We start from the raw sequence: 25,517 nt of genomic DNA, 5'->3' as shown, positions 1-25,517 counted from the left end.
AACTTTATCCTCTTTTAAAAAGGTAATTAGCAGCTGTGCAGTGGTGGCGCACACCTTTAATCCCAGCACTTGGGAGGCAGAGGCAGGTGGATCTCTGTGAGTTCGAGGCCAGCCTGGTCTAAAAGAGCTGGTTCCCTGACAGGCTCCAAAGCTACAGAGAAACCCTGTCTTGAAAAAACATATATAATAATCAGGAGTACTTGGTATTGAACCAAGAGCTTTGTGCATGCTAGGTGCCATGGACCCATATCACTACCCCTAGTGATTTAAAACAAATACACATGTTTAGTAAGGATTTGGACAAATTGGAAAACAAAAAAAATCCTACCATCTAATCCAGCAATTGCCACATCTGCGCACATGTAAAAAGAACTAGAAGCATGGTGGCGAGTATCTGCACTGCTGTGCGCACAGAAGTGCTACTCACGAGAGTGTAAAACTGGAAGCAACTCAAACATCACCAAGGGATAGTGAATAACCACAACAGTGGAAGAGACATATAAGGAGTTAACTTTCTGTCTTAAGGAAATTCTGTCAGATACAGAGAAACAGATGATGATTGTGGGCATTATTTCAGCACAGTGAGCCCATCTCAAGCTATACAGTGTCTTGATTCTACTTAGGGATCTAAAATAAAATGCTCCAACAGCACAGAAAGTCGATGTGGAGGCCCCAAAACAAGGAAAAGTGAGTTGAGAAATGGCATTGTTCTAATCATGGGAGAGCTGGGACAGAGTCTTCCATTTATCACTAATACTGCACTATATATTTATTTTTAAATATAAAAATAAGGTGAGGCTGGGTAGCCGATTAAGGGGAAAGTATTTGCTTAACCTTTAACATCCCTATCACTGTTCATGCATCTCGGAGAAGCTTACCATTGCACTGCAAAGACTCTCCGGTGCAGCTTTCCGCAGTTCAGTTCACCTCAAGCTAAACGAAGGCAAAGCCCAGGCTCTGAGTTATCACTACCGCACCCTCTGGGCTCACCCTCGAGTGTGTTCGCCCAAACAGCCCGCTCAGGGAACGCGGAGAGACCCGCCCGTCAGCACCCGGCTTCACCGCGGACCCCGCGCGAGTCTCCCAGGAGGTTCTCTCCCGCACACCCCGCCGGCCGCCCCAGAACCGCGCCCCGTGCTGCTCCCGCCACCGCCGCCGCCCGCCCGCGCTCACCTATCACCGCGCCCACCACGTCGTTCTTCACCCCGAAGCAGAGCGGCGGTTCGCGGCGGCCGCCGGCGGCCGTGGCCTCGGCGGTGGCATCCGCGGGCTCTCTCCAGCCGCCGGCAGCCCCTCTGCTGCTACCGACCCGACCCCTCCGGTTCGGCTCCTCCACCGCCGTCCGACCGGCGCCGCGGGACCCCGCCGAGCTTCGCCGGGGAGCAACGCCAGAGGAGGAAGCGTTGGCTGCGGACTCCCGCCTAGACATGGCTATCAGGAGAGCCGCGCGTCGCACGTCGCACGTCGTTTCCCCCGACTCTGCAGCACAGGCCGCGGCGTCGGAGAAGCTTTGCTGCCGCCCGCGACCCCGCCCGCCAGTCTTCGGCGCGCTCATTGGTCGCCGCGCCTTGGGGGCGGGGCCTGCCCGGCCTGGCCAATCGGCGCTCACAGTCACGCGGCGGCCAGGACCTGTAAGGCTCCTGGTGTCACCCAGCCTGAGGACGTCGCACCTTGGAGCCTGGGACACAATCTCAACCGTGCCTCGAAATTCACATTCAAGCCGGGCTGATGGTGCAAGCTTAACATCTGGGGCAGGAGGGTCTATGCGACAATGAATTTAAGGTCAGCCTGGCAACTTGGTAAGACTCTTTAAAACGAAAATAAACGGATGAAAGCTTTGGGGATACAGCTCAGATGTGGGGCGCTTGCCTACCATAGGAGACTCTATGTACAATCTCCCATACCTAATGTAAGTAAAAGACTAGAGGCAAGGCTGAAGCTCACCTCGCTTTGCAAGGATTCTGGAGCTGGATACACTCCTTCAGGGCTGGGCTAAACCACAGTGTCTCTGCTGGGATTGGGATTCTCAAATTGTCTGAACATGTCTCAGAGGGTCAACCATCCCTCAGAGGGTCACTTAGAATCTTAGCACTGTACGTATAGGGACTAGGAGTCCATCCTAGACAAAGTAATTACACACAATTAACTATAGTATTAGGTTCCCTGAAGCTAGATTTAATCCTCCTTTTAGGGGCTCAAGTGCTGGGATTACAGATATCATACCCAGATATAGAAACAGTGTGTCTTGATGTAATACTTTCTGAAGAAACATGAATAAAGCTCTTATCAAAGTTGTTGGGTTTTTTTTGTTTTTGTTTTTGTTTTCCGAGTGCTGGGATTAAAGGCATGCACCACCACTGCTGGCTCTTGTTTGTTTGTTTGTTTTTGTCAAAGCTTCTTGGAATTACACAAAAAACACTGAGCAAATTCAAACTAAAATAAGCCAATCACAAAATGTCTTGACTATGCTTGAAGATGTAAAGAAATAAATTCTAACAGCACAGAATGGGGTATGGACACAGGAATTCAAGGAGACATGAGGAGCAGAGCAAATCTTGAATGTCCCTACAGTATCTGATCCTTAATCTGAAATGGGTGGTTAGCAGCCTTTAGAAATGACTTTGCTGGGTTTGATGTGCTAACATTAATGAGGAATTGTGCCTGCAGTGATATTTCATTTGTATTTTAATAAATAGAGCTTGCCTGTAGATCAGCGTAAAACAGCCACACTGGTCATCTTTACAGACCAGGCAGCGGTAACACACGCCTTTAATCCCAGTAGCCACACTAAATAGCTGTCACTTGGGAGGCAGAGGCAGGCGGATCTCTGTGTGTTGGAGGCCAGCCTGGTCAACAGAACAATTTCTGGACAGTCAGAGCTACGCACCGAGAAACCCTGTCTTGAACACTACTCCCAAAAGAGAGAAATGCATTGCTCCCAAGATTTCTAGAGCCATTTGAGATTCAAGTGTTATTTTTGAGTATATATAACCTTAACTTCATACAAACATCAAATACATACTTCTGTTTATAGTTTGTCCTTTCACTTTACATTCAGAGAGGATAAATTTAGATTTTTATCTTATATCAAATTTGTTCTTTGCCAATTTCACATATATGTTTATCTTGATTGCCCTCACCCTCACCCTCTCTTAGCTGTTGAGATAGAATCCTGCTGTGTAGCCTTGGCTGATCTGGTCTACAGCTTAGGCTGGCCTTGACTAAATCAATCTGCCTGCCTCAGTTTCCCCAGTGTTGGGAGTACAGGTGTGCAATATCATGGTTGGTGATAGAAGTTTTAATTAGTAGCATATTGTTCTTCTGTGGCAACAGGTTTGGGGAGTTATTTGGAAAGGTCTGTTTCCCTTCTGATTACATAGCAATTGACCCATGTATCCGTCCAGGGCTGCTTTAAAAATACAAAATCTATGCAAGTCTACACTCCCAGCACTTGGAAGGGGATCATTACTACAAGTTCACCTTATAAAGCAGATAGTGTATAGTATCCCCATAGACCTGTACACATCTAGGCATGTGCATATATGAACTCTTACGTGTCACTGATGAGCGCAGGTTAGCAGTTTAGAACTCATCGTTGAGGGATACATGTATGTGTCCTCACATGAACTAGGGTACATTCATGGCTGCCTCTCTTATTCTACCTAGGAAATGCACAACAGACGTGTGTCTGTGCCACTGATGAATGATGTGACTAATGTGAAGGATACAGGGTAAATGCTCAAGAAAGCTAGCTATCGGCACCTCATAGCTTATCACAAGCCACAGACTCACTAAAGCCATGGGTTCCAAATTCTCAGGCCATTGTTTTTCTATGACATATGTCTGCCTGGCCTATAAACAGCCATTTTAACTTCATTCAGACGTTTACTTGGACAGAGTCATATGAAACTTTAAACATGATGCCTGTGCTAGTTTGAATGTATGTTCCGTATCTACTCCTAAATTAAGGCCAGCTTTTTCTGTACAGTGTTCCAATTGACTGCCCATGTCAGGAGACATTAGTTTGAATAAGATGGCTGGGCAGTGGTGGTGCACACCTTTAATCCCAGCAATTGAGAGGCAGAGACAGGAGGATCTCTGAGTTTAAGGCCAGCCTGGTCTATAAAGCAGGGCAGGACTAGGACAGGCCAAAACTACACAGAGAAACCCCATCTCAAAAAAACAACAAAACAAAAACAACAACAACGAAAAATGAGATGGATCCAGAAACCTTGGCCAATCAGCATTATGTGTTCAGTAGTCTGAGACCTCTGAAAACCCACCATATTACATGATATAATACATCAGTAATATGAGGCTTCTATATGTTGTTTTTGGGCAAGTCATAGGGAAGTCTGTAGCTCAACTTTGTGACAGAGCTCTGAGGCATGGTTTGGAGAACTAAACCACACAACACAACTGTTGTTGGTTGTTCTTACTCTTTTGGCTCTCTGGGGCCAATCAGCTCCCAAATAATCACACATGGAGGCATTTTCTTTCTTATAAATGCCCGGCCTTAGCTTGCCTTGTTTCTAGCCAGCTTTTCTTAAATTAGTTAATCTACCCATCCTAAATTAGCCCATCTAAATTTTGCCTTTGGGCTTTTACCTTTCTCTCTCATATATATATCTTTTCTTTACTTCTTTCTCCGTGGCTTCCTGTGTAACTGGTGACTGGCCCCTGGAGTCTTCCTCTCCTTTCTCACAGCCTGCCAACCCTGCCTATCTTTTCTTCTGCCTTGCTACAAGCTGTTCAGCTCTTTATTGGACCAATCAGGTGTTTAGATGGGCAAAGTAACACAGCTTCACAGAGTTAAACAAATGCAACTCTACAGAAACTTATACAGCTATTAACAGTTCAGGTGACACTAAACCCAGAAACAGCACATCCAAACCTGCTTGTGTCTGAGGATAGAAAATGTGTCACATCGTTAAAGAAAAGACAAAGTCCCCCGGGTTCTTTGAAAAGGTTTACCAATAACCCTGTTGTGTTGGGGACTCCGAATTTTATTTCCAGGAGACATTTCTGGGAGGTGAAGGTGGGAAAGAAGCCCGAGTGGGCTCTTGGTATTTGCAAAGCCAATCTGTCCCCTGGGGCAAAGCGGTGATCCTCTGTCCCTCGGGGATGCTGGAGGATTGTCTGGCAGGGTGACTGCTTTGATGTCTCAGGAGCTGCTGACCCAAACTCTCAGCTGAAGGTCACAACACCCAGAGTCACTGGCGTTTTCTGGACTATGAGCTGGGAGAGGTCTCCTTCCATAGCATGCCTGAGAAATCTCACATCTATTCTTTCAGAGACACTTTCACTGAGCCTGTTTGCCCTTATTTCTACCTGGGACTCCATTCAGAACCTCTTAGGCTCTGTTCTGCCTCAGATGTTGAGCGAAAACCCACAGGTGGTCTTAACTCTGACATTTAGCTCAGGCTCCATACTCCATGCTCCCATCCCAGGTCATCCCCAGGGTTGTACAGCGGAGGACGACTCTGAATTTGTGCTCCTCCAGACTACACCTCATGGCTAGCATTATGGGTGTGAGTGCTGTACCCCACATTCTCTTTTATTTTATTTATCTTTTTTTCAAGGCAAGTTCTTTCTGTGTCGCCCAGATTGGCCTGGAACTTGCTAGGCTGTCCAGGCTGACCCCTGTCAGCATGCCTATCTCAGCTTGCTGTACCCTGGGTTACAGCCGTGGATCAACACACCAGGCAACAGGTGTATTTTTAACTTCTATGCCTTACATCTGAAAGACTTTTGTTATTAAACCCCATGGCTAGCCAGTGATGGACCACCGAGCCACACATACTCTTGTCATCCTAGAGCCTGTCCTGGGGAGTCATCCACGCTAGCCTTGACTAACTCTGCAGCTTCTCTGGGTCAGCACATCCAAGGGGCTCAAATCACAGCCCTGTATCACAGATGCATCGTACCTCAGAAAGTGATGGGAGTTTTAAGACTATATTATATTTAGGGGCTGGAGAGATGGCTCAGCGGTTAAGAGCATTGCCTGTCCTTCCAAAGTTTCAAGTTCAATTCCCAGCAACCACATGGTGGCTCACAACCATCTGTAATGAGATCTGGTGCCCTCTTCTGGCCTGAAGGCATACACGCAGACAGAATATTGTATACATAATAAATGAATATTTTTTTAAAAGTATATTTACTTATTTTATATCTGAGAGGGTCTTGTGCAGTCTAGGCTGGCCTCAAACTTGGTACAAAGCAGAGGCTGCTGACCTTGGATTCCTGCTCAGCTACTTCCTGACTCACAATTACCCAGCCTTTCAAACTGGTACTTGAAGATACCTGTTTCCTTAGAATCTCAGAAACACCTGAAATATTCATAAGGAACTGGATTAACAATTGTAGAATTCTAAAATGTTTAAAACTGTTCCTGAGTTTTCGTTTTAGTAATCAGATCATTAATGTTAGCCTCCGTCTCTCCCTCCCTCGGCCTGGCTCCATTCTTCTCTCCTTCCCTCCTTTTCCCCTCTTTCCCTCTCTGTCTTCCAGATCCAGCACTAGGGACTGGGTTCAGAGCCTTGGGCTTCTGTGAAGGTTCTCCGCACTGAGCTCACAGCATCGTCCCCGTGTGATTTTGATGTTGTTTTGTCAGGGTGTCCAGGCTACCCTTGAATTTGTTACTCTCACCCTTCACACCCCTTCCCCAGTAGCTGGAACTGCGGGCTAATGCCTCTGTGCCTCGATATGTTTTTGTGCAGTTTTTAACCAATTTTTAAAAATTTGTGTGTTTGTATATGTGACAGAGAGATAGACAGAGACACACACAGAGAGACAGGTAGACACAGGCAGACAGACAGACAGACAGACAGACAGACTGACTGACTATAGTCGAGGGTGTGGAGGTCAGGAGACACCTTCTCTTCCTTCATCACATGTCATGGGATTGCATTTAGCACTGAGGTCATCAGGTTTGCGATGGGAAGCACTTTCACCCGGTGAGCCTTCTCAGGCCATGATTGGTTCTTGGGAGAGGAGGGAAACAAGGGAGAGGAGGAAAATGCTGGGTGAGAGAGTTTGAGATGTTGTCACCAGAAGGGGAGACAAACTGTTGAAAAGGTAGTTGTCCCTTAATAGTTGAACACTACAGGTTGAAATGTGACAAAGTTCCCATGAATGTACTGTTTTTAACCATTAAATTTTAATATAAGAAAAATAAAAAAACAAAAACACTAGCTGCTCTTCCAAAGGACCCAGGTTCAATTCCCAGCACCCACATGGTGGTTCACAACTGTCTGTAACTCCTGTTCCAGGGGAACCAATATCCTCATACTGACACACTTGCTGGCAAAACATCAATGTCCACAAAATAAATTAAAAGCAATAATTACAAATTAATAGCCAGGTGTGGCGGCCCACGCCTTTAATCCCAGCACTCAGGGCAGAGGCTGGCAGATCTCTGAGTTGGAGGCTAGCCTACTCTCCAGAGCGAGTTCCAGAACAGCCAGGCTACACACAGAAACCGTGTGTGTGTGTGTGTGTGTGTGTGTGTGTGTGTGTATGTGTGTGGTGGGAGTATGAAAATAAAATTTAGAGAAATCAGAACGATGAATCTCTCAGGTAATCTGTTGCCTGAACCAAAACCCATTCAGACTGGTTCGTTCTGGGGATAACTGCTAGAAGTCCTGGTTGTAATTTGGGTTTGGGTCAGGTACAAAGAGTTTAAAAAAACATATATTAGGCTACAAAGAAAATGAGGGAGAAATAGTCATACGACCTCCACCTTCCTCTTAATCAAACTCAAACCAAGACACATGAGGTAAAACAGTGAACAGCTGACTCAGCAGTGCCTGGTAAACAGTAAAGACATTTTAATTCTTTGGAGGCTGCCACCGGCTCTGCAAGGGATGTGCGGGATATGTACTTGGGAAACCAAGATTCCAACAGCACTGCCTTCAAAATAAAGGAAATCATAAATCAGCTGTCGTCCAGATGAGAATGACCAGGGGTCTTATCTTCCTCACGTCTTCACAAAATTAATACCCACAAACAACACAGTGGCTAGCTAGCTCCAGCTCCCTGTAGGTGTCTGAAAATACAGAGACAAGGTGTGGGTGATACGGACTGGGTGTGTTTGTAAAGTAGCTTTAGCTGGGAACATCTCAGGAGAATAGCTCAGGCAAATGTATGGACCAGTGGGAGCATCAATGTCCTCTCTACCTCACGCCCAATAGGGACCCAGTTGTTCCAAGTTTCCACTGGTCTCTTAGACACGTCAGCACTGCTGATGGGTAGAGTGGAGCTCATGACAGAGGATTCCCCTAGGACCCGGTGAAGCATGCAAACCTCGACTGGTATCGTTGTATTAAGGTTAAAACTGACTTTTTTAAAACCTTAACAAGGAGACCCCTAGAGAGGAAATGGCAGTTTAGACTGAAGGAGGAAATTCACGCATACATGAATTAGGAATTTAGAAAGAAATGAAATTTGCCGAACTTGTAACGTGTTTCAATAACCACGGCTACCAGTTAGTTTAAACCATGATACACTGGCGTGAAGGATTTCTAAAGCAATAGTTTAGAGTTTGAGAAGACAGGAGACAGCAGGAGAGACATTCTACAGATCCTACTAGCCCGCCCTGAGCCCATGTCTTTGAAAGTAACAGGGAATTAACTGGAGCACTGCAGGTGAGTTAAGTCACCAAATCAAATTCCCAGGGTTAGCTGTATGTTGGGCAGGCCTAGGCTGTGACAGTCTGGATACTCCACAGAGTAGTGCCCTTCCCACCCACCCCCAACCCCGCCCAGGCCCCCGTGGCCCCGGGCCGCCTACTTGCCTGCAGGCTCTGGCTAGGGGCGTGGTAACAAGGGGCGTGGCCGGACCGCTCATTGAAAAGTGCGGTTGACAGCCAGGCAGTGCAGCTACTCCTGCTTGCAGGCTGCGAGTTCCACTATGGGTCCTCATGCTACAGATACTAACGACCAGGCGAATGGACCGACGCCATACCCTTCCTCGATGAAGCGGCTCAGCGCTCCACCTGTGTCCCCGCGGCTTCGCGTGCGGCCCTGGTGGTTCCCGGCGCACGAACTCAGGGATCCTCTCGTGTTCTACATGGAGGCCTGGGTAGCAGAAATGATCTTTGGTGAGCTCCTCATTACATGGGTGTGGGTTGGCTTCCCGTATTCTTGAGGGGCAGCAAGTCCTTACCCCATTCCCCAGTCCAATCTGACCATCAAGCCCAGCCGAGTCCGCCCCTTCCCACCTGAAGCCTTTCTACTTAACTGCTTACAGTCTCTTTACATGTTTAGGTCCCAATCAAGTCTTAATCCCAGAAATAGAGTGGTTAAGCCAGGCTTTGCTGAGAGTGGACATTGTCGACTCTGGGAATGTAGCTGAAATAACCATTTATGGACGACCCTGTGTGAAGAATCGAATGAGAAATATTCTCTTGCACCTGGCAGCTTGCCATAAAGAAGAACATGTCCAAAGAGGTAAGGGTCTTTGAAGACCTACTCGGGGAGGAAGCCATGGGAAGATTCCCAGCTGCTGGAAACTGTGTCTCTGGGGTTGCTTTCGGAGGGAGACCCTTGAGGAAGAAGTGCAGGGCAGACACACCCAAGCCTGTCACTCCCCAACTCATCACCCCCCAGCTCAGCCTTAAACTCCGCTTTTTCCAGATTCCAGGTCCAGGATCCTTTCTCTCTCTTTTCTCTTTTTTTTATTAAATTATATAATTTTTACAAATTTTTCACCTCCTCCCCTACTCCCATTTCCCTTCCCTCCCCCCACTCCTCCTCCCCCTCCCTCTCCAGTCCAAGGAGCAGTCAGGGTTCCCTGCACTGTGGGAAGTCTAAGGTCCTCCCCCCCTCCATCCAGGTCTAGGAAGGTGAGGATCCAAACAGACTAGGTTCCCACAAAGCCAGTACATGCAGTAGAACAAAAACCCAGTGCCAATTGTCCTTGGCTTCTCAGTCAGCCCTCCTCGTCAGCCACGCTCAGAAAGTCCCGTTGGATCACATGCTCCATCAGTCCAGTCCAGTTGGCCTTGGTGAGCTCCCATTAGATCAGTCCCAGGATCCTTTCTCTTAAACACCATGCTAGAGGCTCCTCCTGTTCCTAATCTAGGGAATTGGATACTGTTTCCCCCTTGATTGTTAGTGTTGATTCTCTTTCAGCTACAAAGATGAAACAACTTGAGGAATTCTTGAAGAACCATTCACCAAACTCAAGAGCCCAGGCAAAAGGCACTTGCTGACTGACAGGGAGACCTGCTTTCAGCCCGTGGAGGTGAAGAGAAACAGATTCTTAAAATCTCCCCATTTGTTTTCTTTCCTGCCTTTGTGGATGGATACCTGTTTGTTTCTCCAAGTAGCAATTTGTAGAATTGTTCAAATATAGAAATGACTTTTTTGGCCTGTTATTTTTATCACACACAATAAAGCAAACTTAAACATCAGCCATCAGTTGATGTGAGGTGTGGGTTGTTGTGTCAGTCAGCCCTCGAGGCTGGCACCGTTGGCTGAGGGTGGTTCTTTAGGTGTTTGAGGTGGGGGTGATGTGTTTCTCAGGCTGGTTCTCAACTCCTGTGCTAGGGCAGTTATTTCGCCTTATTTACCCCAGTAGTGGGGACAAGGACGTCATTGCAGCGTCAGCTCTTCATGCTTGAACTCAGATGTGTCTGTTTCTGCCTCCCAAGTTCTTGGATAAAGGCGTCTTCCACCATGCCTGGCCACTCTTTTGTACTGTTTTTTTTGGTTTTTAGAGACAGGGTCTCTGTAGCTTTGGAGGCTGTCCTGGAACTAGCTCTTGTAGACCAGGCAGGCCTTGAACTCACAGAGATCCACCTTCCTCTGCCTCCTAAGGAATGCTAAAGGCGTGTGCCACCATCGCCCGGCCTGTTTTTGCTTTTCTTTATTTAGTATTCATTGGTATTTTGCCTGTAGATAGGTATTTGTGAGAATGTCAGTTCCCCTGGTGGTGGAGTAAGTTAGATATGAGCTGCCATGTGATTGCTGGGATTTGAACCCAGGTCCTCTAAGTGCTCTTAACCACTGAGCCGTCTCTCTGACCCCCCAACCCCATTAACACCATTGTAACCCCTCTCCCACAGACAAGACATCTCTGTGTAACAGTCCTAACTGTTCGGAACTTACTTTGTAGACCAGGCCAGCCCCAGAAAGACCCACCTGCTTTGACCTCCCTCCCCACTGCTGTGATTAAAGGCTTGCACCACAACTGCAGGGCCCCTTTGTACTTTTCACCTGTTTTTTTTTTTTTTTTTTTTTCCACTGCTGACTCTTCTCTTTCCTCTCCTCCCCACCCCTCCTCCCTTCCCTCTTCCTCGTCTACTCCAGCCCAACTTGATTCTGTGGGTTTAGTCCTTGACCCCCTCTGTCTCCTACAATCCCTTCCTCTCTTCTGCAGGATTCCCTATTACCCAGCTCACTTAATGCCCTTTTTAAACTCTGGGTAGTAACCACTTTGGGGATGGAGTATCAGATAACCCACACATTATGTAGGTTCAGATCCATCACAGAAGCAAAATTTAACTCCAGAGTGGTGGCCCACGCTTTTAATCCCAGCACTTGGGAGGCAGAGACAGGTGAATTTGAGTTTGAGGCCAGCTTGGTCTACCAAGTGAGTTCCAGGACAGACCCAAAGGTAGAGAGAAAGCCTGTCTCAAAATAAAAAAGGAAATGAAACAAGCAAAGAAAAAAAGTAGCAAAATTAATTATGAAGTAGCAACAAAATAATAATATGGTTGGAGGTCATCCCAACATGAACTGTATTAAAGGGTCACAGGACTAGGAAGGTTGAGAACCACTGATTTAAGGTGTGCACAGATTCACCTTGGGAGTTCCTCAAAACTGCCCTAGGCCGCTTCTCAGGGGATTCCTGAGCTTGGCCACAGGGTCTGCATCTCTAACAAGCTCAGTCTGTTGAAGCACCCTTTAGGGCAATCACTTGTCACTGCCTTTAACCTTGGAGACATCAGGTGTGTGTGGCTCAGGGAGTTTTCCAACTACGAGGTGTAAGGCCTACATTGTCATACATCACGATCAACCAGCTAACAGACCTGGAGCAGGCTAAGGTCACAGGCCTCAGAGTTGGCTGTCCCTGTGGTTTCTAGCTATTTCTTCCATTGCAGCATTCTCTCCTGAGAGTGGGGGACATTCAGGAGGGAAACAAACCTTGCTTGTCTGGGGACACTGAAGCTTACAAGACTCACCAACCTCTTCCCCAGGCTTCCAGAAACTGAGCTCCAGCTGGAAGAGGGAGGCTGGCTGGTTGAGCTGCCAAGAGCAGATCCTTGGACCTGTCGAGCCATGCCTAGGAATAAGAGCTCCAGGTTGTAGGGTAGGCTGAGTGCTGCAGCTGCTTTTGGGTCATCACTGCTGCTGTGAGCCACCCTCCCCCAGACCCCTGTGACTCCAGTTAAAGTCACTGGTTCAGCAGGCAGCACTTGTGTGCAGCAATTAGTGGCTGTGGTCTGTTGTGGGTTCCCAGCCAGGGCAGGTTGACTGTGTCCCGTGTCACCCCAGGAATAGTCTTTCACACAACAAACTGATGTCTGTGATGTGGCAGCGGTGTTCATGGCCCGCACTGCCTTCCTCTGCCCGTGACGCTGCTGTTCAGTCTGCAGTGCCACACCTACCCTTGCTCTCACCACTTTCAGGAAGTGGAATTCTTGGCACAGAAAGTGCATGTGGCATTTCTTGGGGACACAGGCCTCCCCCTGCGCTGGGGAGCAGAGGCAAGCAGATGATTGTGAGTTCAGTCCCAGCCTGGTCTACATCGCAAGTTCCAGGCTAGCCAGAGCTATACAGTGAGACTTGGTCTTAAAACAATTGAAATAATAGTGCAGGAACTCTGGAATTAGACAAAGTTGTGGTTAGCTGGTTGTGGTCTTTTTTCCTTTGATAGACAATAAGGTGTTCTAACTCTTTATAGATGATTTACACACATACACATACACACACACACAGAAGTATCTTTTTAAGCAAACATTGGCTTGTTTTCACCTTTATCCATTTCTTTTTTTTTTTTTTTTTTTTTTGGTGGGGGTGCCTGTCCTGGAACTAGCTCTTGTAGACTAGGTTGGCCTAGAACTCACAGAGATCCTCTTTCCTCTGCCTCCAGAGTGTTGGGATTAAAGGCGTGCACCACCACCACCAGGCTATTTTATCCATGTCTTTCCTGGCTTTAAATGCTAGTGTGTTCCAGGATATCCAGGGCTGTTAAATAGAGAAACCTTGTCTCGAAGAACCAAACAAAAGAAATTTTTTCCCAAGACTTCTTTTCTTCTGTGTCTCTGTTTTGTCTCATGTGCATCTGCTCACATGAATGCATTGTCCAGAAGAGGGCATCAGATCCCAAGGACCTGTGATCATCATTGTGAGCCAACAAATAGGTTCTGAAACTGAAACCTTGCTCTTCTGGAAGAGCAGCAAGAGTTTGTAACTGCTGAGGTAACTGCTGAGCTATTATGCCAAGGGCTGCAGGCTGGAAATATGGCTTGGTGGCTGAGAACACCAGTTGCTCTTCCAAAGGACCTAGCTTTGATTCCCAACACCCACATGGAGGCTAATAACTGCTTATAACTCAAGTTAGAGGGATTCTGATGTCCTTTTCTGGCCTCTCCAGGTACCAGGCACATGTGGTACACAGACATACGTGGATGCAGGCAGAACACCGGCACACATAAACAAATCTTGATCTGAAAATACACTCACAGTCTGTGGACCTGAGTTTTAAGACTTAAGAACAAGCAAATGAATGCAAATTATGGCAGAAGTTACTGGAAAAGCAGAAGATTTAAGCATAAATCCATTAATTAATAATGCTTGCTACATCAATCTGCTTAATAAATGAAATATTTGATTTTTTTATAGAATTCACATCCGGAAAAAAGGAAGATAAATTTCTGTGAGACAAGGCAGGTGCTTCTATGCTCTTTGGTGGTTGTTTAGTTTTTTTGTTTGTTTGTTTGTTTGTTTTGAGACAGGGTTTCTCTGTGCAATAGTCCTACCTGTCCTAGAACTAGCTCTTGTAGAAGATCAGGTTGGCTAGGAACGCAAGGATCTGCCTGCCTTTGTCTCCCAGTCTCCCAAATGCAGGAATTAAAGGCGTGTGCCCCCACTGCCCAGAAGGAGCTTCTATGCTTAGCACATGGGATAGGGATGAAGAAACAGGCAGCAAAAAATTTGGCTTAACAACAATAAAAATGCATAGGCTAAAATTTTGAGAGGTAAGAGCATGAAGACACTGCTAATAATGGAATATTGTTTGTTACATATATTTACTGAAATCTGTCTTTTTTTTTTTTTTTTTTGGTTTTTCGAGACAGGGTTTCTCTGTGGCTTTGGAGCCTGTCCTGGAACTAGCTCTGTAGACCAGGCTGGTCTCGAACTCACAGAGATCCACCTGCCTCTGCCTCCCGAGTGCTGGGATTAAAGGCGTGCGCCACCATCGCCTGGCTGAAATCTGTCTTTACGTTCACCAAACATAGTCCTAAGGAGCATGGGTACAGGCTCACACACTCACTAGAATTTAAAGCCAGGAAAGAAATGGATAAAGTTGAAAAAGTAAGTCTATGTTCACTTAAAAAGACACCTCTGTGTGTGTGTGTGTGTGTGTGTGTGTGTGTGTGTAAATCATCTATAAAGAGTTAGAACACCTTATTGTCTATCAAAGGAAAAATGACCACAACCAGCTAACCACAACTTTGTCTAATTCCAGAGTTCCTGCACTATTATTTCAATTGTTTTAAGACCAAGTCTCACTGTATAGCTCTGGCTAGCCTGGAACTTGCGATGTAGACCAGGCTGGGACTGAACTCACAATCATCTGCTTGCCTCTGCTCCCCAGCGCAGGGGGAGGCCTGTGTCCCCAAGTCATGCCACATGCACTTTCTGTGCCAAGAATTCCACTTCCTGAAAGTGGTGAGAGCAAGGGTAGGTGTGGCACTGCAGACTGAACAGCAGCGTCACGGGCAGAGGAAGGCAGTGCGGGCCATGAACACCGCTGCCACATCACAGACATCAGTTTGTTGTGTGAAAGACTATTCCTGGGGTGACACGGGACACAGTCAACCTGCCCTGGCCGGGAACCCACAACAGACCACAGCCACTAATTGTGCACACAAGTGCTGCCTGCTGAACCAGTGACTTTAACTGGAGTCACAGGGGTCTGGGGGAGGGTGGCTCACAGCAGCAGTGATGACCCAAAAGCAGCTGCAGCACTCAGCCTACCCTACAACCTGGAGCTCTTATTCCTAGGCATGGCTCGACAGGTCCAAGGATCTGCTCTTGGCAGCTCAACCAGCCAGCCTCCCTCTTCCAGCTGGAGCTCAGTTTCTGGAAGCCTGGGGAAGAGGTTGGTGAGTCTTGTAAGCTTCAGTGTCCCCAGACAAGCAAGGTTTGTTTCCCTCCTGAATGTCCCCCACTCTCAGGAGAGAATGCTGCAAAGGAAGAAATAGCTAGAAACCACAGGGACAGCCAACTCTGAGGCCTGTGACCTTAGCCTGCTCCAGGTCTGTTAGCTGGTTGATCGTGATGTATGACAATGTAGGCCTTACACCTCGTAGTTGGAAAACTCCCTGAGCCACACACACCTGATGTCTCCAAGGTTAAAGGCAGTGACAAGTGATTGCCCTAAAGGGTGCTTCAACAGACTGAGCTTGTTAGAGATGCAGACCCTGTGGCCGAGCTCAGGAATCCCCTGAGAAGCGGCCTAGGGCAGTTTTGAGGAACTCCCAAGGTGAATCTGTGCACACCTTAAATCAGTGGTTCTCAACCTTCCTAATCCTGTGACCCTTTAATACAGTTCATGTTGGGATGACCTCCAACCATATTATTATTTTGTTGCTACTTCATAATTAATTTTGCTACTTTTTTTCTTTGCTTGTTTCATTTTGCTTTTCTTTTGTTTTGTTTTGTTTGACACAGGCTTTCTCTTTAGAGCCTGTCCTGGAAGCCAATGTTAGGTTCTGTGAGCTTTATAACTTAATATACTTTGTTTATGAGAGAGAGAGAGAAACAGAGAGAGTGTGTGTGTGTACATTCCTCTTCACATGTATTTGTATAGAAATACATGGAATGTTCAGAGGTCAACAATTATTGTCTTCTTTAAGATCTCTCCACCTTAAAAAAAAAAAAACCAGGATCTCACTGTGGCCTGGATTTCCTGGAACTTGCTAATGTAAACCAGACTGACCTCATACTTTGAGATCTTCCTGCCTCTGCCTCCCAAGTGCTGGGATTAAAGATGTGCACCACCACCGTCCTGCTCAACACTATGAGTATTGGTACTTCATGGATGCCCTGCTTTTTAAGTCAATGCTGGAAAACAAACTCAGTCCTCATGTGCTGTGCCTACTAGCTGTCTCCCAAACCTCATTTTGTTAGTCCCCCATACCCTGGGCAGAGAATGGGGATGTGAAACACATACCTAGCCTGGAACTTAATATACTTGATATATGGCAAAGAATGGCTTTACATTCCTGATCCTTCAACCTCCCTCTAGTGATGGTTCCATCACTGTGCCTGTTTTACCCTGAGGATATTTGAATAGAATGAGGCCCAGCAGTGGTTGTGCAGGCCTTATCCTCAGCACTCAGGAAGCAGAGGCTGGCAGATCTGGTCTACAGAGTTCCAGAACAGCTAAGGCTACAAAGAAAAAAATCTTATCTTGAAACCTCCCTCCCTCCCCCCAAAAAAGAAGAGAGTGCTTTCTCATTCTCTTCCTCACATTGCAGGGTCAATGTTAGTTATATATTAGTTTTATGTCAGGCACCTCAACTGGATGCTTTGAAGTTAAAGAGTTGGCTCAGCTCACAGCTGGGACAGCAGCTCGAGGATGGTAAGACAGGGACAGTAGCAACAACTCCATGATGCAGACCAGCTGTGTCTGCACTTCCGTTTGTTCTTTCTGCTCTATGATTGCTGGGGGGGTGAGGGTTTGCACACGGCACAGCTCCTGCTCAGATAACTGAGGACAGCCAGGCAGTGGTGGTGCACACCTTTAATACCAGCGGTTGGAAGAGACAGGCAGACCTCTGTGAGCTCAAAGTCAGTGTACAGAGCGAGTCCCAGGACAGGCTCCAAGTTATAGAGAAACCATGTCTCCAAAAACAAAACAAAAAACGTCTGATATCAATTCTGCAATTGTGTTTCTTTTTCCTCCTCCTACCTTACATGAGTCTTGGGTATATTCTTCTTTGCTGAGCCATCTTAGCAGACCCTCTTTGTTTTTGAGCATGTGCAAAGATTTTATTTGACCAAAATAACTGCGGAAGAACTAGTTACGGACAATATAATCAGTGTGAAGGAAGCTAAAAGAGCAGAGGAGGACACATGCTGAAAAGGGTTTGCTAAACGATCACCAAACAGAACAACCACAAACTCTCTTCCTCCACTACACTTTTCATGTAAATTACAGAGCTGCAAAGCCCAGTTGTGTCTCAGTCACTATGCTGGTTGCTACCAGGTTTTCATGGGAAACAACTCAAGACACCTGAGTCCAATAGCCACAGCCTGGGGGAAGTTCTCCAGGAGCGACTCAGTGGCTGTCCCATCTACAAGCCGGGTGTACTGGGCAGCTCTGGAAAGCACCTGTGCTGCAGGTTCCTGGGTAGGGTTTTGATGGGTGATTAGACATCCCCCTGCCCCAGGGAACACAGTAACAGAGTTCAAGAGCACTGGGCTGCTGGGGGGAAATCATGTTTGCTTTCTTTCTTTCTTGCAGGTAACAGACCATTTGCCCTTCTTGACTGAAGGCTTGCAGATCCTGTTTCCAAACATTTAGCTGGGGGCAGATAACAAAGCTGACTCCACTCTGGACGACTTCTAGGCAGAAACAGAACTGCAAGGAATGACTGCTGGGGCCTTCCCCAGGTCAGAAGAGGGCTGGCTTCCAATCTCATGGACTCCCTGGAAAACATGCTGAGTGGCAGCCTCTGGGAACCACAAGGAGTGTGTATTGTGATAATCTCAAGGACCTCCAAGAATGTGTCAGGGTTTCTACTGTTGGGATAAAACACCAGGACCAAACCAACTTGAGAGGATACCCTGGGAAGCCAGGGCAGCAACTCAAGGCAGGAGCCGATACAGAGACCATGGAGGAGTGCTACTTACTGCTTTGCTCTTCCTGGCTTGGTTAGCTTGTTTTGTTATGTACCCCATGATCATCTCCCCTGGGGTGACACCACCAGCAGTGGGCTGGGCTCTCTGGCATCAATCACTAATTAAGAAAATGCCCTATAGACCTGCCCGCAGGAAAATCTTATGGAGGCATCAATTGAGACTTCTTCCCAGGTGACTCTAGTTTACATCAAGTTGACCTCAAACTCTCCAGAATGATGGGAAAAACTCTGTGTCAGCCTGATGAGCCAGGGGGATAGAGTGGGGGGATAGGAAAGATGCCTCAGAATTGAAGAGCGCTTGCTCGTCTTATAGAGTACCCAGGTTCAGTTCCTAACACTTACATGGCGACTCAAAATCAAACTCCAGTTCTGGGGGTGGGGGGATGTCATGCTCTCTATGGCCTTTGTGGGCACCAGGCATGCATGTGGCACACAGACACACAAGCAACACTCAAGGGTATGGAAAAAGAAAACAGTGCTAGCTGGCCTTGCCTTTGTCAGCGTACCTGGGCCACAAAAAGTCTCCCCTGCTAGCTCCCTGAGTAAGAATCACAGATTCCCAAACACAGACCTTTTTCTAGACCCTTTCCCCAACTCTTTCCCCCAAGCCTTTCCTAGGAGAGTATTTCCAGAGGAGCCAGGATTGGCTGGTACTTAGCACCAGGTGGTTTGTAGACATGGTCGGCTAAGCTCAGTGTGTCCCGTGGTAATGAGGTGGCCCTGGTACAAAGGTTTCAGGCTTCAGGGTTCCTGCACCTACCTAACGCAGTACATGTGCAACACTAGCCATACAGGATACACTCTGCTTTTACCTGAATGGGAAGGAGAGAGGACAGAAGAGTGGACGACTCTACCTTTCGACGCTGAAGTTGGGGAACTGAGGTGGGGAGAGGGAGGATGGTATGAAAATGGGGCCCCAGTCACTAAAGATGCTTTCATGAGGCAACATGACCCCCAATGGTCTGAGCACATGTATGTGTCAGGGGCCTCTGCCTTCCTTTTCAGGCCCACTGAGGAAATCATGTTCACCAGTTAGGCCTCTAGACAACTTACTTTTCGACTATTTGGGTACTAGGTATAGAACCTCTTTGACAGCTGGCAAAGGTCTCCCAGCACCTGAAATAATGTTCCTATTTGTGGCTGAAGCTAGCCTTTTGAAAACTCTTGAGAATGGCCCTGTGGTGAAGCAAAATCAGAGAGGCCAAATTTGGTGGCCCAGGCCTATAATCCTAATCCCAGCACTGGGGAGGTGGGGGTAGGCAGGTCTTTAGCTACAGAGGGAGTTACTTGAGATTCTGTTACACACACACACACACACACACACACACAGAGCGTCTGTGCAGGATTGCCTTTTATATCTTCTTAAAATTAAAGACATCAAAGTCCAAATGTGTTTTCTTGCCCCTCCAATTGAAGAAACTGGGGATGAAGATTTAGAAATTACAAGGAAAGTTCTTCTTTTTTTAATTAGCTGCCTGCTGTTATATAATACTTCCATTCTCTCTTTCATTAAAAAATTTCAAGGTTTCTGGGCCTGGTGGTACATGTTTTTAATCCCAGCACTCTGGAGGCTGAGGTAGGATTAGAGGCAGATCTCTTAGTTCGAGGCCAGCCTGGTCTACAGAGTGAGTTCCAGGACAGCCAGGACTCCACAGAGAAACCCTGTCTGAAAAAAAAGAAGAATTCAAGGGGTGGTTGAGGTGATTCAGTGGGCACAGGCACTTGTCCCCATCTGACTACCTGAGTTCAAACCCCAGGTCCCACATTGTGCATGGAGAGAACCGGTTTCTAAACTGTCCTCTGACTGCCTCCACAAGTGTATGTGTACACACTAGTAACTGTAAAAGTTCAAACCTGGGACAAATGGAGGTGTGCCTATTCAACACATCAAAGTAGATCCTTTAGTCCCTACCTGTGATAGGGTGTGGCTGACATACCCGAACCCATCCTAAATTTCTCCAGCCCAGGGGCTGGGCTGCTCTTCCCTTTATAATCCAGCCCTTTTGGTTGCCTGGCCTTTCTGGTCTACTCTCTTGGCCAGTTTGTTGGTCGAGGATGCTCTTCTTGGTCGGCAGCTGCTCTTTCTCTCCTCCCCTCCCCATTCTCCTCACATGGCTCAGGGATATGTACACTCTGGATCCCCCAATGTCCCGCTTCAGGCTATGTTCTCACACATATCTACAGGAAATGTTCTCCCCCACACCTAGAAGCTGTCACACCCTTTTCTTTTTTATTTATTTATTTATTTACTTCACTAACCTACACAAAAAATATTTTAAATAGAATGGAAACTGTGGAAGAGTTGAGAGTGTAGATCCTTGGTTTTTCTTTGAAGCTGGGAGAGCTCAGCATTAGGAAGCCGTATCAATCTTTTGGAAGATCCAGATTTTGGTCTTTTTTTTTTTTTTTTTTTTGGTTTTTTGAGACAGGGTTTCTCTGTGGCTTTGGAGCCTGTCCTGGAACTAGCTCTGTAGACCAGGATGGTCTCGAACTCACAGAGATCCGCCTGCCTCTGCCTCCCGAGTGCTGGGATTAAAGGCGTGTGCCACCATCGCCCGGCCAGATTTTGGTCTTTAGTACCTATGTAATCCTGTAATTCCATCTTTAGGGAATCTGACCTCTGGCCTACCACCCAAACTCACACACACATACTTCCACACAGCATTCTTAACCATGGAGCTGTCTCTCAAGACCCCTCTTTTTTGTTGTTGTTGAGAAAGGGTCTCACAGCATAGCTCCAAACTCAGCCTCCCAAGTGCTTATTCCAGCCACTCTAGATATTTCTGAACAACTTTGTAATATACTTCATATTTGTTTTTTCTATGGCAATGAAAAGTCTTTGAGTCAAGAATATTTGCACAGCATTCTAATGTCTTTTTATATTTATTTATTTATTTATTTATTTTGAGTCAGGGTTTCTTCATGTAACAGACCTAGCTATCCTAGAACTCTCTTTGTAGACCAGGATGACCTTGAACTCACAGAGCTCCGCCAGCCTCTGCTGGGATAAAAGGCATGCTTCACTAATAAAAGGCCCCCTCTGACTTTGTTTACATCATAATTGATAAACCAGTTGTCCCTTTGTTGTATTGTTTCTAGTCTAAAGCAACTTAGGGAGACTTTCTAAGTAGCTACTTTTCAAGCACCTTCATCCAACAATTTTTAGCAATTAGTGATTATTTTCTTATAGACCAGGCTGGTCTCGAACTCACAGAGATTTGCTTGCCTCTGCCTCCCAAGTGCTGGGATTAAAGGCGTGTGCTACCACTGCCCAGCTCAGTGATCATTTTCTTTTCTTTTAATATTTATTTATTATGTATACAATATTCTGTCTGTGTATGTGCCTGCAGGCCAGAAGAGGGCACCAGATCTCATTACAGATGGTTGTGAGCCACCATGTGGTTGCTGGGATTTGAACTCAGGACCTTTGGATGAGCAGTCAGTGCTCTTAACCTCTGAGCCATCTCTCCAGCCCCCTCAGTGATCATTTTCTAACTTGTTAATGTTTAGTGGTTACAATAAAACAAAAAGGTGATGGTGCTCACCTTTGATCCCAGGCAGAGGCAGGTGGATCTCTCAATTCTGGAGCCAGTTTGGTCTACAGATCAAGCTCTGGAACAGCCAGAGCCACACAGAGAAATCCTGTCTCAAACACACACACACACACACACACACACACACACACACACACACACACACAAAACAAACAGAAACAAATGAAAACTTTGCTTTAAGCTGTTACGAATAGCCATCTGGAAGGACTTTACCTGTTCCTAGTCTGTTCTGGGCCTGGGAAAACCCAACTTCGTCTTCATCATAAACTATAAAACACTGAAATCGCCTCCTTACTAGTGAACCCACTATGTGCCTTCAAATTTGTTTGAAATACTGTTTTAAATAATGAATAAACCAAATTTATTCAGAGGATAGTCTGAAGCCTAGACCAATTTGGGGTGGAGTAGTCAAGCAAGGCACACAGGTGGTGAGCTTTGAAATCCAGGTCACTGCAAAACATCCAAATCAGGACCTTCAAGGAGGATCGTGGGCTCACTTTAAGGGTACCTGAGCTTCCAGAGAAAAGAACGAATTCCCAAATATTGTTTTCACATTTATTAAATGACAAGAATTATAACGGACTCTTTGGAAGTTGCTCAGGCACCACACAAAATGACGCCCAGGATCTGACTCCTTCAGTTTGGGGAAAATTATAGTCTTTTAGAAGTCTTCGAATCTTCCAGTGTGGATTCCTGCTTTTCTGAGTTCAGGTCCAACCAATTATTTCCCAGAGGAAGACCATCAGCACCGACTTCTATTTTTTTTTTTTTTTTCAAGACAGGGTTTCTCTGTAGCTTTGGTGCCTGTCCTGGAACTAGCTCTTGTAGACCAGGCTGGCCTCAAACGCAGAGAGATCCGCCTGCCTCTACCTCCCAAGTGCTGGCATTAAAGACGTGCGCCACCCCCACCCAGCTCCGACTTCTATTCTTAAATTCCCTGTTGTTTAGAAGAACAACTACAGTAGTTAGTTTATGAAGGCTGGGCTGGTGGTGGACTGGCGTTGTCTCCCAGGGGCATAGCCTGAAGGTGCAAGCAGTGAGTCTGCGATTGGGCCCCGAAGTGGGAGGACCCTAATGGGTGTGGTCTAGCCAGCCACCGCCCTCACAGGTGCTACTAGGGGTTGTGGGCCACAAGGTTAATCCTGAACTAATCTTAGCTGCAAACTGGTTGCTTGCGGAGGAGGAACTGAGATGGGAACTTTCCCGACCCGTAAAGATATCCCACCATGGGTGAAAATTCCTGAAGACCTGAAAGATCCAGAAGTATTCCAAGTCCAGACACTGGTGTTAAAATTTCTGTTTGGTGAGTAGCAAGCCTTGTTCCGGCTGCCAAGCTCAGGCCCTGGCTTCCTAGCCTGGACCGCTCATTTCTTTTCTCCAACAGGTGCACACGGCTCTCGAATCCCTCACTTCGAGAAGGTGAGCCAGGCTATGTTCGAACTGAAGACCCTGGAGTCTTCCGAACTCACCGAGATCTTAGTTTACGGCTCTTACAACCACAAGCTTCGGGCCAAATGGATGCTTCAGTCCATGGCTGAGAGGTACCGCCTACGCCAGGAGAGAGGTGAGACTCCGAACCAAGGCTCATCCCTCCACCACGCTGACCTCCCTTCTCCCTTCTCCACTGCCTGCGTGCCCCGAAAGGTGACGTGCCTTGGGCATCACCTGGGACCCCTTGCTCTCTGGGCAGTCTCTGAGAGAGAATCTTTTAGTGGTTGGGGCCCCAGAGGAGTGTCTAAGGTAAGTGGGGGTTGGGACTGGTTCCTCTGGGTAGGGTTATTCAGGGTAACTGTGTCCTACCCCACCCATCTCCACGCTTCTAGTGGTGCCTGGTTCCAGACCCAGAATACTGGATTCCAATTAGAGAGCCACAAAAAGATGCTGGAAGAGGCGGTGAATCAGGAGGGCTCCTATTGTTCCCCAGCGCTTAATCCTGTCGGTGTTTCTCATGCAGGAATGCTCCACCTGGAGGAAGCCATGAAGGCCCTGGAACTAGGAAAGTGTTGGGAGTGAAGCCTGTTTCCAGGCAGTGTGACTGATTAGGCTGTGGCCAGTGTTGGCCTAGTTCTGGTGTGTGGTTTTTACTTTGATAAATCCTTCGCGGACTAACGAGATATTCCTGGATCCCTGCCTTGCTTTTGAGGTCTGATGAAACTGCCTCTTTCCAAGGTTGCGAATAAATAATAAACAGTAAAATTTAAATAAATCAGATAGCTTCTTGACTCTGTATCTAATGGATCGAAGGTCACAGTTTTACATCCGATGCACCACGAAGGTGTGATCTTTAAGCTTAAAACCCTTACAGCTTGCCACTGGACTGAGATCCTAGGGAAGTGTGTGCCATGCGGTCTGGAGCTCAGCTGGTTAATTATGAAGAATCAAAAGCTCTAAAGGGCACCAATGTAAAATATTTGCATGCTCTCCATCGTTAAGAATATGGAAGAGCCAGAACCCTTTCCAGTGCACCTTTGTATCCTTGTAAATGCCTCGACAGAGTACAGCTTGTGGGATATTTTTGTTTGTTTGTTTGTTTTGTTTTGTTTTTTCGAGACAGAATTTCTCTGTAGCTTTGGGCCTGTCCTGGAACTAGCTCTTTTAGACCAGGGTGGTCTAGAGCTCAGAGATCCACCCATCTCTGCTGGGATTAAAGTGCTACCACAGCCCAGAGTCTTTTTTTGTTTGTTTGTTTGTTTTCTTGTTTTGTTTTGGCTTGCGGGATCTTTTAGCTTCTGCATTGAACCTGTTGTGAAATCCTGTCTAATTTGTAATACGGGTTGTGAATTGCTGCATTAGTCACCAACAGGAAGGTGGACTTAGATAGCTGAAGAACCACCGAAGTAGGTATTTCAGTTTACCCTAACAACTAACTTGATAGTTAACCTGAAATAAATCCCACTTTAGGGAGCTTTCTGGCTCTATGACCTTAGGCAAGTTGTTTACCCACCCCTCCCAACTACCTTTAACTTAAATATAAGCAGGGTCTCTAGGCACTTGGGAGGCAGGAGGATCAGGAAGGAGTTCATGGCCAGTCTCAACTACAGAGCAAGTTCTAGTCGAATTTGGGCTCTATCTCTACCTCAAAACAAAACTGTATGTGTTCTTACACAAATACATATATATGTAGGGTACTTAGTATCACACGTAGCAATAAATACTATCTTGTAGAGACTGATGGTACTGGGAGAAAAACCCTAGTCTGTTGAGATAAACCCAGTGTGTCCACAAACAACTGCTTTCTTTTTGTGACCAGCAAGGAAAGCATTATTTTGCCCTGTAGCTCAGGATGACCTTCAGCTCACGATCTCTTGCCCCCACTTTACAGGTGTGCCACCACACCCTGTGCCAAGTCTTCATTGAGTCTCCCCATCCAATTAAAAATCCAAACACCTCTTTTCCCCGCTAGGCCCTAAGCAACCTCACCTGTGTATAATAGACTTTATTTTCTGCCCCATTTTATCCTTCCTTCCCTCCAGATACCAGGTTTGTTACTTGAGGATCTTTTACTTTTGTCATTTTTATTTTTAGGCAGGGTCTCGCTGTGTAGCCCTGGGTGGCTGGCTTGGAATCCCTGGGACCAGGCTGTCCTTGAACTGTGGGGAACACCAGAAGCCAGTTTTGCTCTTCTGTGACACCTATTTATCTCCGTTGGGGAGCTCTGCCCGAAGGTTGGCTTTCTTCTCTACATTCATGAACCAGTGTTACTTCATTTTTACTTTTTCTTCACTAGAGTGTGAATATAAGGCAATTAAAAAAGAGGCAATAGAGTGTAGCAAAAAATACTTAGGCAGTGTGATAAGACACAGGGTCAGACTGCCTGTCTTTAAATCTGTCAGCATTGTGCTTCTGTCTTCAATCCTCTGTGA

General features: G+C 46.7%; 3 protein-coding genes across 3 annotated transcripts in view; 2 read left to right on the top strand and 1 right to left on the bottom strand.

Moving 5' to 3' along the window:
* Nucleotides 1-1,466, bottom strand: part of Ddx43 (DEAD-box helicase 43) — a 31,867-nt gene extending 30,401 nt beyond the window's left edge. The window contains exon 1 of the mRNA XM_038323353.1: nt 1,174-1,466. Within this exon, the coding sequence (XP_038179281.1) occupies nt 1,174-1,429 (256 nt within the window). The 5' untranslated portion in view covers nt 1,430-1,466. The remainder of the gene's footprint in view (nt 1-1,173) is intronic.
* A 7,444-nt stretch (nt 1,467-8,910) lies between these two features.
* LOC119809424 (oocyte expressed protein) lies at nt 8,911-10,270 on the top strand. The gene is made up of 3 exons (XM_038322239.1): nt 8,911-9,100; nt 9,267-9,449; nt 10,134-10,270. Exons 1-3 carry the CDS (start codon nt 8,911-8,913, stop codon nt 10,211-10,213), a joined length of 453 nt encoding a protein of 150 aa, XP_038178167.1. The 3' UTR covers nt 10,214-10,270.
* Nucleotides 10,271-22,845: 12,575 nt separating this feature from the next.
* Nucleotides 22,846-23,667, top strand: Dppa5 (developmental pluripotency associated 5). The gene is made up of 3 exons (XM_038321103.1): nt 22,846-22,957; nt 23,039-23,218; nt 23,609-23,667. Exons 1-3 carry the CDS (start codon nt 22,846-22,848, stop codon nt 23,665-23,667), a joined length of 351 nt encoding a protein of 116 aa, XP_038177031.1.
* The last annotated feature ends 1,850 nt before the right edge of the window (nt 23,668-25,517 follow it).

This window comes from Arvicola amphibius, chromosome 3 (genome assembly GCF_903992535.2).
Source record: "Arvicola amphibius chromosome 3, mArvAmp1.2, whole genome shotgun sequence".
Classification (NCBI taxonomy): domain Eukaryota; kingdom Metazoa; phylum Chordata; class Mammalia; order Rodentia; family Cricetidae; genus Arvicola; species Arvicola amphibius.
The sequence above is the reverse complement of the archived record's forward strand: the minus strand, read 5'-3'. Positions and strand labels throughout refer to the sequence as shown.

Bases quoted from the DNA above. Each gene is read 5' to 3' on its own strand.
- Dppa5 (XM_038321103.1), top strand. From the start codon at position 22,846: ATGGGAACTTTCCCGACCCGTAAAGATATCCCACCATGGGTGAAAATT. The intron at 22,958-23,038 runs GTGAGTAGCAAG...TTTCTCCAACAG, and splicing joins GGTGTTAAAATTTCTGTTTG to GTGCACACGGCTCTCGAATC. The intron at 23,219-23,608 runs GTGAGACTCCGA...TTTCTCATGCAG, and splicing joins CCGCCTACGCCAGGAGAGAG to GAATGCTCCACCTGGAGGAA.
- LOC119809424 (XM_038322239.1), top strand. From the start codon at position 8,911: ATGGGTCCTCATGCTACAGATACTAACGACCAGGCGAATGGACCGACG. The intron at 9,101-9,266 runs GTGAGCTCCTCA...TTACATGTTTAG, and splicing joins GGTAGCAGAAATGATCTTTG to GTCCCAATCAAGTCTTAATC. The intron at 9,450-10,133 runs GTAAGGGTCTTT...ATTCTCTTTCAG, and splicing joins AGAAGAACATGTCCAAAGAG to CTACAAAGATGAAACAACTT.